This window comes from Mugil cephalus, chromosome 8 (assembly GCF_022458985.1).
Source record: "Mugil cephalus isolate CIBA_MC_2020 chromosome 8, CIBA_Mcephalus_1.1, whole genome shotgun sequence".
Classification (NCBI taxonomy): domain Eukaryota; kingdom Metazoa; phylum Chordata; class Actinopteri; order Mugiliformes; family Mugilidae; genus Mugil; species Mugil cephalus.
In genome coordinates this window covers 28,689,681-28,707,199 of record NC_061777.1, presented here as the reverse complement: position 1 = coordinate 28,707,199, position 17,519 = coordinate 28,689,681, and the positions used below count along the sequence as shown (strand labels likewise).

Here is a 17,519-nt window from a genome sequence, read left to right as displayed (position 1 = left end):
TGTTCATCACATGCAAGAATTTCTTGTCTTCAAATGACTGTTCTTGTTTTTCGTTGTAGGCCAACTCTGAGAAGTCCTGGTTGTATTAGTGTATAAGGAGCTCCTCCAGCTTGACCACTGATATCTCATTGGATATTATGAGTGGTTGACCCTGGTCATACATAGGTGTAGTAGTGCTGAGAGATCCATTTATAGTCCAACCTAGGCATGTTAAAACCACGTAGGGCCCCTCACCTTGGCTATTGATCACTCTCAGTGGCTCCATAGCCTTTGGGACATTTGCACCGATTAATAGGCCTACTTCTGCCTTGATGGAGCTTAAGTGGACATCCTTTAGGTAAGGCCATCCGTTTATGTCTATCTCTGTAGGAATGTTCTCTTTACTGACAGTAATGGCATTTTGTGTGAAGATCTCAGGAAGCTCTATGAAGCTGTTGCCATCCATGCTGCATACTTCCATTCCTATCATAGCATGAGTTTTCACAGGTTTTTCATGACCCATCGTTTGGAGTAGGATCTGTGTTTTCTTTCCTCTGACAGACAACTGTTCCATTTCCCTGTAATAAAAGTAGCATTGCTTCCAGATTCTAGAAACGCATAGGTTTCTATCAAACAGCTTCCTTTATGCGTCTTTATCTTTACAGGTACCACTGCCTGCTAATTTGTAGTCAGTGGTTCTGTCCCCTGTTTGGGCTGCTGATGACACCATAGCAATTTGTGCTGCGAATGAAACTTTAGCAATGCAGTAGCTCTTGGTGTCGGGATTCTGCTTAGCTGCTGGCTTGATTTTTCCTGGTGTAAAGTTCTGTGTGTGTAAGACTGTGGGGTGTTTCTTCTCGCAGGCACATTACTCATGCATTCTTTACTCATGTGACCTTTGACCAAACAGGCAAAACAGAATCCATTTTTCTTTAGCAGCTCAACTTTCTCCTTATGGGGAATATTTGTTATTGCTTCACATGTTTCCATCACATGATCTCCCTTACAGAAAGCACAAGGCTTGACAAAAGCATCCATGGATGTCTGGATGCTCTCTGGCCTGTCTCCCCTTTTCCATACATTGATGTTCATGTTGGTTTCTGTCTTGGAAACGACAGTCGTAGCAAAGCCTTTCTTGCTGCTTGGTCTCATATACAGTAAGTTTCTTTGGGGTTTTCTCCCATTTATGCTTCTGCCAGAGTCCTGGATATCCCCGAAGACGGGATATTGAATGATTCTGGCCTGTTTTTCAATAAACAGGACAAGGTCATGGAATTTAGGTCTCTGCTGTGTTCTTTCAGTGATGTCACACACAACAAACTGCCATTTCTCTCGAAGTTTAAATGGGAGTTTGGAAACAAGTCTTTTCATGTTAGATGGTGAGTCCAGCTCTGACATGTATATGAGACCCTGCACTGCATTACCACAGCCTCTTAGGTAGAGGGTTGTAGCTTTGAAGTGCCTTTCCATTGTCTGTATGTATTTGGTTCCAGTTTAAACCCTTTTTAACATATGCAGATGTGACCTTGAAATCATCGCCAAAGTGATATTTAAGTAGGCGCTTTGATTCCTCATAAAAAGATAGGGCGTTCATGCGAAAACAGCTTTGAACTAGGTCTTTTGGCTGTCCAACAGTATACTGTTCCAGGAAGTACAGTCGATCCTTGTTACTGTTGGTTTTGTTCTCAATGTTGTGCTTAAAAGCCTTCATAAATGGCCTGAAAGTTAGAAGATCGCCATCAAACACCATAACTTCCCTTCTTGGGAGTTTAGATTCTTTCTGCTCTATCACTAGCAGATCTGCCAAGTCCGTCTGTCTTTGTATAATGTTTGTGAGCTCTATGCTCTGAGGTATCTCACTTCTAGGAGTGGATTTGCCTCGTCTGTGTCATCCATCAGACACGACACCTTTTGGTGTGTGAGGGTTTGTAGCCCTTGGTGGTTGCTCAGACACTTGTGTGATTCCAGTTAGTGGTGGGTACTGAATGTGGTTAATTTTTTGTAGAGTGTCTTAGGTATGGTTCCTATCTGTGCAAACTCCAGTTGCGCTAAGCTTCCTTCAATTCTGTCAGATGCATTTATTTGTTACTCCATTCTTTTTTTTTTTTTTCCAGATTCCGATGCTTCATCACTTTCAAATTTCTCCAGAGCTTTTAGTCATGCATCAGCTGCAGCAATATCTGCTTCCAAGTCCAGGAATTCCATTTTTAAACCCAGCCGATGCTTCTCCATTTCCAATTCATGTTTCCTTTAGAGAGCTTCAGCTCTGGCCTACAGAGCAGCTTTGTCTGCAGCAGCCTTCATGCATGCTGAAACAACGGATGAAGATTTGGAACCATCAGAACCTTTTTAACCTTTCAAACAAGTCTGTGAGACACTGTCCCTGACATCCACAAGAGTCTGTAGGTCAGGCTGAGTGTTTATCCATTGACCAACTTCAGTCAGAAAAGCATTATATTCAGCCATTTTTGGCTCCTTTTTGACACCTTTTAAATTCATCTAGCAGTCTTAGAAATTCATTTGCACCTTCAGTAATATCGTCAACATGAGCACCATCTTTCATCATTGTTTTTATTTCATTCATTTTCCGTGTACAGTGCAAGATGGGTTCCCTCTGCGTGTTGCGCTGAGTGATTTGGACGCTTTCCTTTGTTGCATAGCGTCATGCTTTGTTTATGCTTCAGTCCATTTATAGGTAATTTAAATTACCTTATTTCCATTGAGTGTATATCTTTATTTTTAGGGCAATTTCTGCACTTTGTTTTGTTTTTGTATCTTTGCTTAGAAGTAAAAATGAGTGTGTAAAATGGGCAAGAATGGCTTCACAAAAGTGGGAACCTAGAGGAATTCTGAAGCTATTGGTGTGATATAAATGGATAAACATTGAAAAAATAAAAGGTAGTGGATAACATCACAACGGTGAAAAACGATGGGCATTAGACACTCATAGCCACACGCCCCAGACGATGCCACCTGGATCCGAAGGTCAAAAAGCCATAGCAACAGTGACGATGACAATTTCTAGTGATTGGTTAAAATGAGGGGCTGGTATGAGGGTGTACCCCAAATGTAGGGGGGTGGATAGAAAGCGTGACCTGTGAGACCCCAAAAGTATAAAAGACAAGAACAAAGGCATTTACACTTTAGAGTAGGATTGTGGTGTACTTTGTGTGCACTGTAATGTTTTTCTCCTTTGTTGCTGCCAGTAAAGACCACTCTGATGCTCTGAATGTGGATTCCTGAGGATTTCTTCGAGACTCCAAAGACAAGACTCCACCAGGCTGAATTGAACAACTGCTAGGGTCTTTTTCAGCTTTTCAGCTTTTCCTTCCAGACTAGTGTAGGAGAACATTTTATTTCTCCCCTGACCCACCAGGAGGGGTCACTTCGTCGGACAGTCCATAAAGGATAGGACTGTTGTTGTTTCCTTTGCAGATTTCTGAGACTATAAAACAAACCCATGAAAACAAGCTTTTAAGCACATTCTCGTGCCAACGAACAAGAATTTAGTACTTTTTCAGCCATCTACGTGTAATCCCGGACCACCTGTGGCAGATGAACAATTCATAACTGCAAGATCTCTCTCTGACTAGAACTAAAAACTATGAAATGTACACTTGTAACGAAAATTACAATGTTTAATCTATACTCAACTCATGATTTGTGTCAATTTACAGTTTTGTTTGTATTTCTCACATGAAATTTGATAAAATTAGTCCCTTAGTATTTTAATCATAAGTCTCTACCATGGAGCCATACTGCCATCCAGATGCCAGTTAAGGAAATGTCTTTGGAATGTAATTTTAACAAGTAATATTGTTATAGCCTTTTAATACATCTTTATTCTACAAGGAAAGACTGGTCAACCTAGCCTGAATATAATCTACCTTTCCTTCTTCTTCATATTAGTTAGTGTTGCTTACTATTATTATGTAAGTGTATGAATTAAGATATTGAGGAAAGTTGTAGAAATTAATGAAGGTTTCTGATAACATGTTTTCATGCCGACGTGATGTTTCATTCATTAAAAGTGTTTGATTTCATGTCTCTTTCATCCTACTTCTGAATTTAACATTACTCTCTTACGAAAGCACTGACATGCAAATCATCGTAAGGCACGAAAAAACAGTTTCGCAACGAAAGGACACACCTTGCAGAAACAGGTGATAACTAGCACCTGGCCAGTCTTAGTCCAGTTCTCCTTCTGTTGTTATTCGGTTCACTTCTCTTTTAGTCCTTCCCCAATTCTGTTTTGTTAAGTTCTTGTTCGTGTTTTATTTTCGTGTTGCTGTGTTTTATTTTTGAATTACTCTCGCCACATTTAATGCACGACTTGTTAAAAGTACAAGCTGAATTTTATTTTAACTGTCAAGACAGTCACGCATTAATAACATTTTTGAAGATATTTTCGACCGGCCATCGGAAGTATTTTTCAATTCCATCACTGACAACCAATTTTTAACACATGCCAGACTGCTGCATGGCAACTTCACAGTTGTCCATTTTGTCTATATAACGCTGAGGAAGACTCCAGCTGTCACCGACTGTAACTGGGTTCTGCATGACTGTCCAGCAATCTGCTCTCAACGCTTCGGTAACGCTGGGGTTCCCCGACGATACTGCTGTGGAAGATTGAGCTCGCCAGGACAGTGTTTGGTCACCTGATCCAGTTGTTCGGAGCGGCATCCAAGGAGTTTCCATAAGTAGACTGTCAGCTTTATATCAGAGCAGAGTTGATGATCGTGTTATAACTAAAGAAACCTTAAATAAATCTAAATAATTAATTAATTATTAAAAAATTAACTAATAAATAATTAATAAGAAATTGGGTTCCGTTTGCATTCTCATTTTCGTTCCTACTTCTCACTTTCTTTAAACTCATTTAGGTAGGTATTCTCATCATTTTCCATTACCGTTATATTATTCATCATATTGTTTATTATTCATTATTTACCTTTGTAAATAAGCCACATATTCCACTTAAGTTGCAGTCAGAAGGTCCTTGTGAGCTGGAAACAGATGATCCCAGTACTGAGAGCTGACGCCTCAGATATGATGAGATTGATTAATTACTAATTATTAATGTTGATCCAATATTAATTGATTTATTCTCACTGTGTATTTTAAATCTGTGAGTGGTGCCCCCTTTCCACGAGTGCCGTTATTACACTTAATTGTTTAATAACCTTTTTCCCCTTCACTAGTCTGTTTCCATTCTTTCGGTATCCTGTTTTGTTTCACCGATAGCCAAGATATGGATCTGAACTGAAGCTTACCTGTGACAGTTGACACCACATGCTGACACCACCATTGGTCACTTTACCAGACAGAACGAAGAACAGATTCTCTGTAGTCAAACGCAGGATGCATGTCTTAGTCAGCTTTGAGATGGTGGTGATGACTCCTGGTGAGGATGAGGAAGAACATTCATGAACTTTACAGACATCTGTATTAATATACTCAATTAATGCAAGGTCCTTTCAGCTATAGACAGAGACTCTGTCCAATTAAATACTGCTGACTTTACTTTTCACAACAGCCTTTAACTTTCAGAATGGAAAATATCAAGAATAATCGTTTTCTAGACAGCAGGATGATACATTTAAATAAACATTTTGTCTGAAGAACACACTGTGTATGATACCTATGTAAATATACACTGACCGGCCACTTTATTAAGTGCACCTTGTTAGTAAAAGGTTGGACCCCCTTTTGCCTTCAGCCTACTGCCTTAATTATTTGTGGCATACTTTCAACAAGGCATTGGAAACATTCCTCAGAGATTTTGGTCCCTAATGACAAGATAGCATCACTCAGTTGCTACAGATTTGTTGGCTGCACATCTATGATGTGAATCTCCCGTTCCACTACATCCCAAAGATGCTCTATTGGATTGAGTTCTGCCGACTGTGGAGACCATTGGAGTAGAGTGAACTCATTGTCACGGTCCAGAAACCAGTTTGAGATGATATGAGCTTTGTGACAAGGTGCATTATCCTGCTCGAAGTAGCCCTCAGAAGATGGCTACACTGTGGTCACAAAGGGATGGACATGGTCGGCAACAAGAAAATGCCAAGAAAATATCCCCCACACCATTACACCTACACCAACGTTACGATCTTATCGATACCAATACTACTTAGCGATACTGATATTTATCGATACTCTTATTGATACTACAACGTAATTTAGAGTACACATGAAGACATTACAAGATGTTAAAAGACTCAGACAAGTAGCCGGGTGCCACTTTGGATCGCTTAGACCAGGAGTATTCAATTAAAATTCAAAGAGGTCCAGTACATTTCTATATCATTTATTGTCAAATTTGTCAAAAATTGTCAAAAGTAATAGCCTATACTTTTAACATACCAATACGTCTGAAGTTATAGAACAACAATCGATTTGATTGGCTTGGCCAGTGATGACACTCCTGATGTATTAATAAGATTGGCGGCACATGCACGAATGATTTATCTTTTGATTAACCATTTAAAGCCTGAAGGATCCCTCAAAGCACGATTTTGAATTACTGTAACTCAAAGTTGTTTGCACCACTGACAATATTCCGAGTGTGGCTGAACACTGGGAAGTTGTGCTTTTGTCTTTTTTTTTTCTTTTTTTTTTCAGAAAGTGCAACTTCTCAGTGTTCACACTTTGAATTCCATTGGTGAGTTACGGGAATTAAAATACCGTAAGCTTCTTCTCATGTGCACACAGATGTTTAGGTCTTAAAGAGTTAATATTAGAATTATTATTATTAACCATCATTGGGTCTATGCCCAGACCAGGGTCCGCCATTTGGTGATGCCTGGTTTAGAACTTTCCACGGACATGATCAGTTGACTAGGCGTTGCGTCATCACCTGTTGACGGTGGTAGTGTTATGATTACGCGACGGACAGACGTTCAAAAAGTACCGATAACAGTATGCCTGTCCAGAATCGTAATGCCATACTGTTAAGATTCTGGGCTGGTACCAAACAATACCAGTACTCAGTATACATCCCTAATAACACCACCATTACCAGCTTGAACCATTGATACAAGGCAGGACGGATCCATTCTTTCATGTTGTTTACGCCAAATTCTGACCCTGCCACCTGAACATTGCAGCTGAAATCGAGACTTGTCAGACCAGTCAATGTTTTCCCAATCTTCTATTGTCCAATTTTTGTGAGCCTGTGTGAACTGTAGTCTCAGTTTCCTGTTCTTGCCCAACAGGAGTGGCACCCGTGTGGCCTCCTGCTGCTGCAGTCCATCTTCTTCAAAGTTCGACGTGTTGTGCATTCAGAGATATTCTGCATTCCTTGGTTGTAACTAGTGTCCGACCGATAAGGATTTTTTGGCCCGATAACGATGGCCAATATTAGAAGAGGTGCAATCACCGATAGCCGATATGCAACAAATTTAGTGAGTTTTTCAGCTGGAATGAAAATATTGTGCATATTGCAGTGCAGATTGTGCATAGATTTTGCATCGATATGATTATGTAATAGTACAGTCACAGTGACAGTAGTACAGACAGATGCTTTCTCAAAAAAATTTCTTTATTTAAGACTTTTAACATTGAACAGACTTTTTTAAAATGACAATTAACATTTGTATTTGGAGTCTTAGAAAAAGTGCAGATTGGCACACAAACAAAAATTAAATAATGTAGCAGAACTTTCAATAAATAAATAAAAATAAATAAGCCAATCTAAATAAAGAACATGTTGTCAGTCAGTCAGTCAGTGTCTAATACTTTAAGTCAGTGAGGGGCAGGTTGTAATACAGGAAGCATAGCTTCTCTGCATTGGCAACCAACAGGTTGCATTTCTTGTCCTCATAAATGTTGTCTACTGCGCTGAAAACCCTCTCACTGGGGACAGATGTGGGAGGAGTAAGGAAGCGCTGGGCCAATGGAGACAAAGCAAAGTGACGGAGTTTAAACAGATGCGGGTGGCGAGTTGATGCGGCGGTTGTACACACCCATGCTGGTTTATGTGACTTAAGGGGACTTTTCGGTGCAGGAGGGAGTGGAGCGTGGATGCAAGTCAATCTCCTTCAACCATGCACGGAAAAGGGGATTGATAGGAAAGGTTTTTCTAATTTACTGAGAAACAATGCCCAGGTCAGCAATGCATGCCCAAAAACACGTCGTTCACTTGTCCCGTCCATAAACCATACGACAATACGACAATAAAATATAAGTGATCCTGCATCGTGTCTGGGAGACTAGAGCTTTCTTGGTTAAATCCTTTTAGCATATATTAAACTGTAATCCTTTGGTGCTTATTTGCAAACTACTAACGTCACTCATGTAATGCTACTACTGAGACAAAATCTAAGATATAAGATAAGATATAGCAAAGTTGCTTTGTAGTTATTTTACACCAGAGATTTTGGCCAGGGACACTTTTGAAAGGGGCAATGAAATGTGTCCTATAATTGTTGTTCCAATGATGTTTTCATGTTTACAGTTACTTATTTCATGAACTAACTTGTCGTGACTTGTCACACTTTGTTTTTTCTATCGGTGCAGCATTTCACCAATACGATAGAACCCCCGATAGAACTGGAGCCGTCATATCGGGCCCCAATATATCGGTGACCAATAATCGGTTGGTAACTAGTTGTAACAAATGGGTATTTGAGTTCCCGTTTTCTTTTTCTATCATCTCGAATCAGTCTGCCAATTCTCCTCTGACCTCTCACATCAACAAGGCATTTCCATCCACACAACTGACCTTCTCGGGATATTTTCTCTTTTTCAGACCATCCTCTGTACACCCTAGAGATGGTGGTGCATGGAAATCCCAGTAGATCAGCAGTTTCTGAAATACTCAGACCAGGCTGTCTGGCACCAACAACCATCCCACGTTCAACATCACTTAAAATCCCCTTTCTTCGCCCGCTTCCGCAGTGATGGCAGCTTGGACCATGATCTCCACCGACAAACCCTTGTAAGTCCTGCTAACTGGAGAATAAACCCCCAGGATATATTAAACAGTAAAATAACAGGACAAAGATGGAAATGAGAGAAAAGTAAGAGAGGCGTGTTTGAAGTGAATGAAAACGTTGAAGAATCGCAATGAGTAGAGGCCAATGCTCGAGGGAAGGTGGGAGGATGGCATAAATGCATGAAAAAGCTAAATTGAACATGGAGAGGATCCGACAGGAGATTCAGGACTTTGAGGAAAGAAACCAACTGTCAGTTAGACGACATCAAAGATGAGCTTAATAAGACAAACCAAAGAATCGGGGAAGCAGAAGACCGCATTGACGAAGCTGAAACCAGAATGCTTATGGTGGAGCAGGTACTGACAAACGTGCTTAGAGTCCAAGCACGGCATGAGGAAAAACTTGACGACCAAGAAGCAAGATCAAGAAGAGAGAATATCAGAATATACAATGTGCCAGAGGATGAGGAAGGGAGAGCAATGATAACTTTTGTGGAGACGCAATTGAAAGACAAGCTGGACTTAACTCTGACGATGAAGCTACGTATTGAGAGAACTCACAGGGCACTAGCCCCGAAACCCACGGCTGCGGACAAACCCAGATCGATTGTGGTTAAATTCCACCATATCAAAACAAAGGAAGAAGTCCTTGATCATGACTACCTGGCGGCGGTGCTAAGCAAGTGGAAAGAGTACAACGATATGAAACGAGTATTGAAAGATAAGAAGATCCGCTTCCAAACCCCCTATCCAGCTAGACTACGAGTCTTTTTATGACGATAGAACATGACTATCACACGATCAACGAAGCTACGATGGACATGAAGGACAGCGGCCTCCCGGTCAATGTCGTCCCCCCACCGGCAGACCCAGCAGAGCAATTGAATCAATAAACATGACGCAATGTCGGAGAGGGGCGGTCAGAGCGCAATAGAGGCTCCTCCAAGAGAAGCAACTTCAGAGAGGAGCTCCATGCCTTCAGGAGGCAACCATCCCAAGAATGTGACAAGAATGAAAATAACTTAAATGAAAACCCATAGCCTAAGCAAGGTAACACACCTGACACAGAAAAATTCACATGTCTTCTGTTTCACTCATGACACAGTATGCACAAAAGCACCGGACGTTACTCTGCTCCACACTATTTTCTTTCAGAGTAATGCCGTTTTTTTCTCTCGCTTTTTCTCCTCATTTTCTTTGAAATAAGAGTTAATAATAAGTCGGGGATGACAAAAGACTGGTTTTTGAAATGGCCAATGTTCTTTTCATGGACTACACTGCTATGGAAGGCCCTACTCTCACACCTGTCTGGGGAGGGTTTCCCTACAAGGCCAGGGAGGCGTCCTGGCCAGTTAAAGGGTCACTTTGGAGAAATCCTTTGGCAAGGTGTGGCTTTAAGTAATGTTGATAGTTGTGTCAGCTCTTTAAGTTTCCTTCTACTTTCTACCAGAGAGAGTTGTTCCAGCAGATCTTTTCTTGGCTATCTATTTCCACCCAAAAAGATGACACAAGAAGATCTTAAGGTAGTGTCCTTTAATGTCAATGGTGTGCTTAACCCAGTAAAACGCAGTAAGATATTTTGTAAAATGAAAAGAGCAAAGGTGCATGTTGACTATTTACAGGAAACGCACCAGAATGATAAAAAGCACGAAAAATTACAAAGAATTCTGATTTCCAATAACCTTTCAAACAGACCTATGAACAAAAAGACAAGGAGGGGAGGTTTATTCTGGTGAGGGGAACAACAGCGTGGAACGAGGTCACTGTTGGGTTTTAAGGGGTTAAGGAAGGCCTTCAGCCTGTGTTTAACACAAAAATAAGGAAGAATGTTACTTCTGCTATCTCCCCATAAAGCACCATATAACGAGTTGTTTTCGACTTTCAGCTTGCTCACAGACTAGGATACATCACACTCCAATATTTCACACGCTAGAAACCAGATTAAACCAATCGGCTACACATGGAAATTTACTGACTTTACCAAGGCCTATTACCGATGCAGGACATAGCCTGCTAAAAGCTAGCTTACTTGGACCAAAGAAGCTGAGGAGGCCTTCATTGCCCTAAAACAACAGCTAGCACAGGCGAGCAAGCTGTCCGCTCCGGATTTGAGTAAAATGTATGAATTTGATGTGACAGAAAAAGATGGTTTTGTGAGTTCCGTACTGTGGCAGCCCAGGACTCAAGGGAGTAGAGTGTTATGCTATTATAGCACTAAATTAGAACCAGTGGAAAAAGGCCATCCTCCTTGCACCAGAGCACTATGTGCTATAGCTAAAGCACTAAAAGGGACAGCTCACATCACACAAGGACAGGTCATCACAGTACACACAAACCACATGGTAACAAGCTGCATTTCCAGCCAAAAGTTCACCCTAAGCCACCAAAGGACCAGCAGAATGCATTATGTCAGTTCAGACAACAACATGGCCTCTCCTACAACCAGCAAAGTTCCTCATGAATGTGAAGCCCTGGTCAGAAAAGAAATGGACATCTTTCCAACATAGTCGCCGAAGCAATAGCTGATGCCAAGAATCTGTTTACAGATGGTCATAGTCATGCAATAAGGGGGAGGAATAATTGCCTCTTATGCTGTAGTCAGCAGGAAGGTCTCCACAATAAAAAGAACACGTGGATCACCTTAAGCCGGATTTCCATAGACGCCCTACCTCTACACCGCCCACACCTCATCGCCCCACACCTCCCCAGCTTTTTTTTAACTACCTTCCACTGGTTATCAGTGACCCCCACTCCCCCTGGTTTTGCAGGCTTTTTCCACACCCACTCTTGTTGCTACCAACAGTTATGTTCCAACAAACAGTGAACGAAACAAAACAACCGTTATGCAGTTATGAGCTTTCAAGCAGAACACAATGAACATAATAAAATATAAAAACTTAGCGTGTGGACTGCACCAATGGTGTAATGGATTCGAGGCAAGCTTCCCTACCAGCGCTTCCTGGTCTGTGGCCGTATATTGCGTCCATCTCCTCATACCATATAGGGACCTTTTTTTAAGTTTCTCCTTCATTTATTATACCATCCTGATAAAGCCAAGTTTGGCCATCTCAGCCGCAATCCGCAGGAAAACCTTGTTGTTCTGAGAGGTCCCGTCCAACTCCCGCTGTATACTCTCTTCTCCCAACAAGGACAGAAAAGCCCTCACCTCCGGGTTGGTCCAGAACGACATTACTTTTCCAGTCATCATTTAAAAAATGTACCAACAGGAGAGCAGAAAGTTGAAAGTGAGCAGCTTACTCCTTGTCAAAAGCACTAATCTCTCTAGTCAAAACCAAAACATCCGGCTTTGTACCTGGCGCTGATATTTTATTTTCTGACCAATCAGTGGTAAGCAGCGTTCTACGTCACATTTTTGGCCCCAATTCACCTACTTCGGACTGACCATAGAGGAGGTACTAAAAAGTACCCAGAAAAGTATCCATTTGGCCTCGTTACGCCCACCTTCTAGCAGTGGAAATAATGATTTATAGTGGGAAAGTCATTAGTGAACAGTCGAGTATGCAAGCTGAAGAAGCCCCTCATGACAAACTTGACATGGGTTGAAAAAAGTGCTAATAAATGTAAAATAACAGGCATATGGAGGTCACATGATGGGAGAATTGTGGCCTCCCCTACCTTGCTGACGATGTTATGTGAAGAGGGACATAAAAGGGGACATCAATCAGGAAGAAGGCTTACCGAAATGGTAGGACAAAAATGGTGGCACCCCTATCTTTACGAAGTGTATAAATATTTTGTAGATAGAAGTTCCAGTTGTTCTGAGTTTAACCCTCAAGCAACTCTTAAGATGGGGATGGGAGCGTTTCCCATCCCAAACAGACCATGGCAAGAACTGATGATTGACTTCACTGACATGGGGATAAATCAGAGAGTAACAGGCTGTATTTGCATGTTTGTGTTGTTTGTGTTGATACTTTTACTCGATGGGTGGATGGGTGGATGCTAAACCCACCAAAACTGAGACAGCTCAAGAGGTCATAAATTGGTTGATATATGACTTAATACCTCACTACAGGGTCACAGAAAGTATCCATTCTGATAATGGGACCCATTTTACAGAAGAGTCCTTAAATAAAAGGCAAAAAGTACTTAGGAATCCCACATCGCTTTGGGTCGGCCTACCACCCAACCTCCCAGGGGCTGGTGGAAAGAGCAAATCAGTCAATAAAACAACTTTTGGCCAAATTATCTGATGAAGCAAAGATGAAATGGACAGAGGCTCTACCTCTGGTCCTATTGTCACTAAGATCCAGCCCAAGCGACACAACAGGATTCTTGCCTCATGAGCTGAAAATGCCCTGTCCATTTACAAATAACCTGAATGGTGATGACGCTCCTGATCCAGCCAATCAGAAGAAAGAGTTGCAGGAAGCTGTTTAGTTTTTGTCTCTCTAGGTACAGGATATCCATATAAAGCTCCACCGGAGGAGATAAAAGAAGGAGAATGGATTTACAGAAGAGTGTTCCACAGGACGTGGGAGGAGCTAAGGTGGATCAGCCCATTCAAGGTAGTGTCATCAACCACATACGGTGTGAGAGTCTGGCTGGATGAGGAGCAGACAAGTAAGTAAATATTGGCACAAAACACACTGTAGAAAAGGACAGTCATCCACAGAGAGAAACCTTAGAGAAATGAGAAAGCACCTGAAGGACACAGGCAAAGAAGCAGAAGGAGAATAGGATGTTGACCTACAGGTCATGGCATACACTGGCCCGTTTGGCAGTGGCAAGCCTGATAGTGTTCACGCCGTTATTATGGCTGGATGTAGAGGAGAGATCACAGATTAAGGAGGAGGATACTGCAAGTATCCCCCACAAAGTAATTACTCCAACAGGGGACCCAAAATTTGAACGCGACGAGAAACTCATCAAGATCAACGGGTCAATGACAAATGAAGCATCTAAAACGATTGTTTTGATTTTTGATTGTATTTCTAACTTCTCTACATAAAAATTGTCAGGTGGCGCAACCAATTATTCACAAAAATATATATATATTCCCATAATTTATTCTAAGTTAAATCTTTGGCAAGTATCCCTGAGAGCGTCTTTAGTGTGCAACGCCTTATTATTTAGTTTTTGTGTTTTGTATGTACATTAATTTAAGACTACTGCACTCCAATGTTTAAATATTTCCTTTTTTCAGCATTCGATTTCACATTTAAAGACAGATAAGTAACTTATAAATACACAAATGAGCGCATTCAATAAAATTATAAAACTATTCTCATCACAGTTGTCAACCACTTGTTCACTTTAAGCTATTGTTTATCAGTTTAAATTGATATTTTACCTGGTTGCACCACCTGACGATTATCAGTTGCGCCACCTGACAAAATTAGTAAAGACAGGAAATATGGCGAGTAATTTAATTTTAATTCATTTCAAATTAAAAAAAAACATACAATGCATTAGTCAACAGTCTTGGTATTAACCAATTAACAAAAAACAGATTAAATTCATTGAAAACTTTAATTTAATACATCCAAATGCAATTCATCAAAAGTATTCCAAGGTTTTAAAACATTAGATTCCTAGTAGCAGTAATGCAACACTAATCACATACTAATTAATAACAGGTAATAACAGTTCACAGTAACATTTTGAAATGTTCGTTTAACAGTGGTAGAAGTAAATACCTCATTGGTCTTCTGCCCCTCAGACACAGATTTTCTTAACCACTGATGCCAGGCAACATTATCTTCTGCTTGGGGCGGGGTAACTTTTACTTCACTGTAGCTGCATTTTGCACAGACACGATACATGCATGACTTGTCTGGATTGCACACAACTGCACTCAACAGTTGAGAATTGCTAGCAGTTTTCAAAAGGCCTTTCTGCTGCAGCTTTTCACTCAAGAGTTTGAGGTTCTCATTTTCCAAGAATGCACATGTATACAGATGTAAATGGGGAAATTTAGTAGCTAGCCTTACTGGCTATTGCATTTGTGGTGTTTGCTCTATGTGGTTGCTGTTGCATCCCATGTATTAGGGCTCTCATTGTGCGGTGTATCACCAAGCCATTGGGGAATGTGGAATCCGAGGTAACACCCCCAGTGTATCTGATGAATCTCAAAGAGGGTGTGCCTCTGCTCGACCCAAGTGCCGATATCCAGAAGAGGCCATTCCAATATCCAGATGGGGAATCTGACGATGAGCCTGACCTGGATGACGTAGTGTGAGCTCAGGGTCTACAATAACTGATCTTACGATTTCAGAATAGGATTTCGCTTTGTTGCTTGCTTCTAGGCTTTGTGTTTTGATATATATATATATATATATATATATATATGAATTTTATATACATGTAGTGATTGTTAGTTAATTTTCCAAAGATGTTGCACACACAAGCTGAGCCTACCAAAGAGATGGCAACCTGTTTGGGGGAGCACGTTCACGTGACCGCTGGAAGGAGGCCCTGGTTACACATACAGTTTAGATTGCATGCATACACTCATTTTCATACGGGGTTTTTACAATACATGACATTTTAGGGGTGGCAAAAACAGGGAGGATTTGTTGGGTTTTAAGGGGTTAAATAAGGCTTTCAGAAAAATCAGGAAGAATGTTACTTCTGCTATCTCACCATATAAAGAGTTGTTTTCGGCTTTGCTGCAGCTCGCTCACACACTAGGATACATCACACCCCAATATTTCCCACGCTGGAAACCAGATAAAGCCAATCAGCTACACATGGAAATTTGCTGACACAAGAGAGGCAGGGCTCCTCCCTTCTTCTGTACAGACGGAGCCTAGGTAGAACAAGGTCACGGGCCTGCTTGGATGAGGGCTTTGGTTATTTCTATCCTTAAGGTGGATAGACTTAAGTCTCAGCGTTGAATCAATACCTATTTCCTGTGTACCAAATAAATAACCTAAACATGAGAAATTGTTGCGTGATTTGTGCATAGATGGACTATCCTATCCAAAAGGTATAAAGATCCTGGTCTGGAAGAGAGGAAAATATCCTCCTTCGACATCACCTTCCTCCAGGAAGTGAGTTCTCTTTTTTCAGGAAGATTTTTGACATAATATTAAGTAAGGAAAATTCCCTTCCCCAAGGAAAAAAGATGTGCTTTAACTGTAGACTCAGCTTTATTTTGAGGGTATTTACATCCAAATCAGGTGAACGGTGTAGGAATTACAACAGTTTGTATATGTGCCTCCCACTTTTTAAGGGACCAAAAGTAATGGGAAAATTGGCTGCTCAGTTGTTCCATGGCCAGGTGTGTGTTACTCCCTTATTATCCCATTTAGAAGGAGCAGATAAAAGGTCTAGAGTTCATTTCAAGTGTGCTATTTGCATTTGGAATCTGTTGCTGTCAACTGTCAATGTGAGATCCAAAGAGCTGTCACTATCAGTGAAGCAAGCCATCATTCTGCCAACATCTTGACTGGTTCCGGTCATACTTAACTGACAGGAGCTTCTGTGTAAAATTTGACAACTTTGTGTCTTCAACAGCCCCTCTTCCACATGGGGTCCCTCAGGGCTCAATCCTCGGCCGTCTTTTATTTGCTCTTTACTTACTCCCAATCGGTTCTGTTTTTAGGAAACACAGTATCTCATTTCATTTTTATGCCAATGAATGCCAGATCCATCTTCCATTGGCACTAAACAATGCCCAATCAGTCCAACCACTCACAGACTGTCTTAACGACATTAAAGCATGGCTCACATTAAATTTTCTTAGTCTTAATGAAAACAAAACTGAAGTAATAATGTTTAGACCAAGTTGTTATTCTCCCCCCAATGTTGAGCTTGGCTCTCTGTCATTGTATCTCAAGGACTGTGTCACTAATCTGGGGGTCAAGTTTGATTCTGATTTTAAATTTGAGAAACAGATTAGTGGTGTAGTAAAAAAAAAGCTTTTATCAACTGTGTCAAATAGCAAAGGTGAAACCCATTTTATCAAGACCTGACTTGGAGAAATGAATCCATGCTTTTGTTATGACCCGTCTTGATTACTGCAATTCCTTGTACATTGGGATCAGCCAGGCTTCCCTTGCCCATCTGCAGCTTGTGCAGAACTCTGCTGCACGCCTTCTAACCCAGACCCGCAGACGTGAGCACATCACTCCTATCCTGGCGTCCCTACACTGGCTCCCTGTGTACCACAGAATCAATTTTAAACTTTTGTTATTTGTTTTTAAATGCTTGAACAACCTTGCTCCACCATATTTATCTGATTTGCTTCAGCCTTACTGCCCATCCCGATCCCTAAGATCAGCCGACCAGATGTTGCCGACAATCCTTAAAACAAGGCTGAAGCTCAGAGATGACAGAGCCTTTGCCGTTGGTGCACCCAAACTTTGGAATGACCTCCCTTTAAATGTCAGACAGGCCTCCTCGCTTCCTGTTTTTAAATCTCTTCTAAAAACGCACTTTTACTCCCTCGCCTTTAACTTGCCTTAATGTTTGTCTGTCATTGGCTAAAAAGCACTTGCAGTGAGCTTGTTTGTTCCTTTATTCTGTTTTCTTTGCTTGTTTTGTTTGTCTGTTTTTGAAGTGATTTTGTGTTTGTGATTTTTATGCCTTTTATCTTAATCTTAAACCTATTTTATGTCCCAATGTAAAG

General features: G+C 41.0%; 1 protein-coding gene across 2 annotated transcripts in view; it reads right to left on the bottom strand.

Moving 5' to 3' along the window:
- hus1 (HUS1 checkpoint clamp component) overlaps nucleotides 1-17,519 on the bottom strand; it is a 55,636-nt gene that overhangs the window by 26,027 nt on the left and 12,090 nt on the right. For both annotated transcript variants that reach the window (XM_047592337.1, XM_047592338.1), the window contains exon 2: nucleotides 5,256-5,383. In XM_047592337.1, the coding sequence (XP_047448293.1) occupies nucleotides 5,256-5,383 (128 nt within the window). The remainder of the gene's footprint in view (nucleotides 1-5,255; nucleotides 5,384-17,519) is intronic.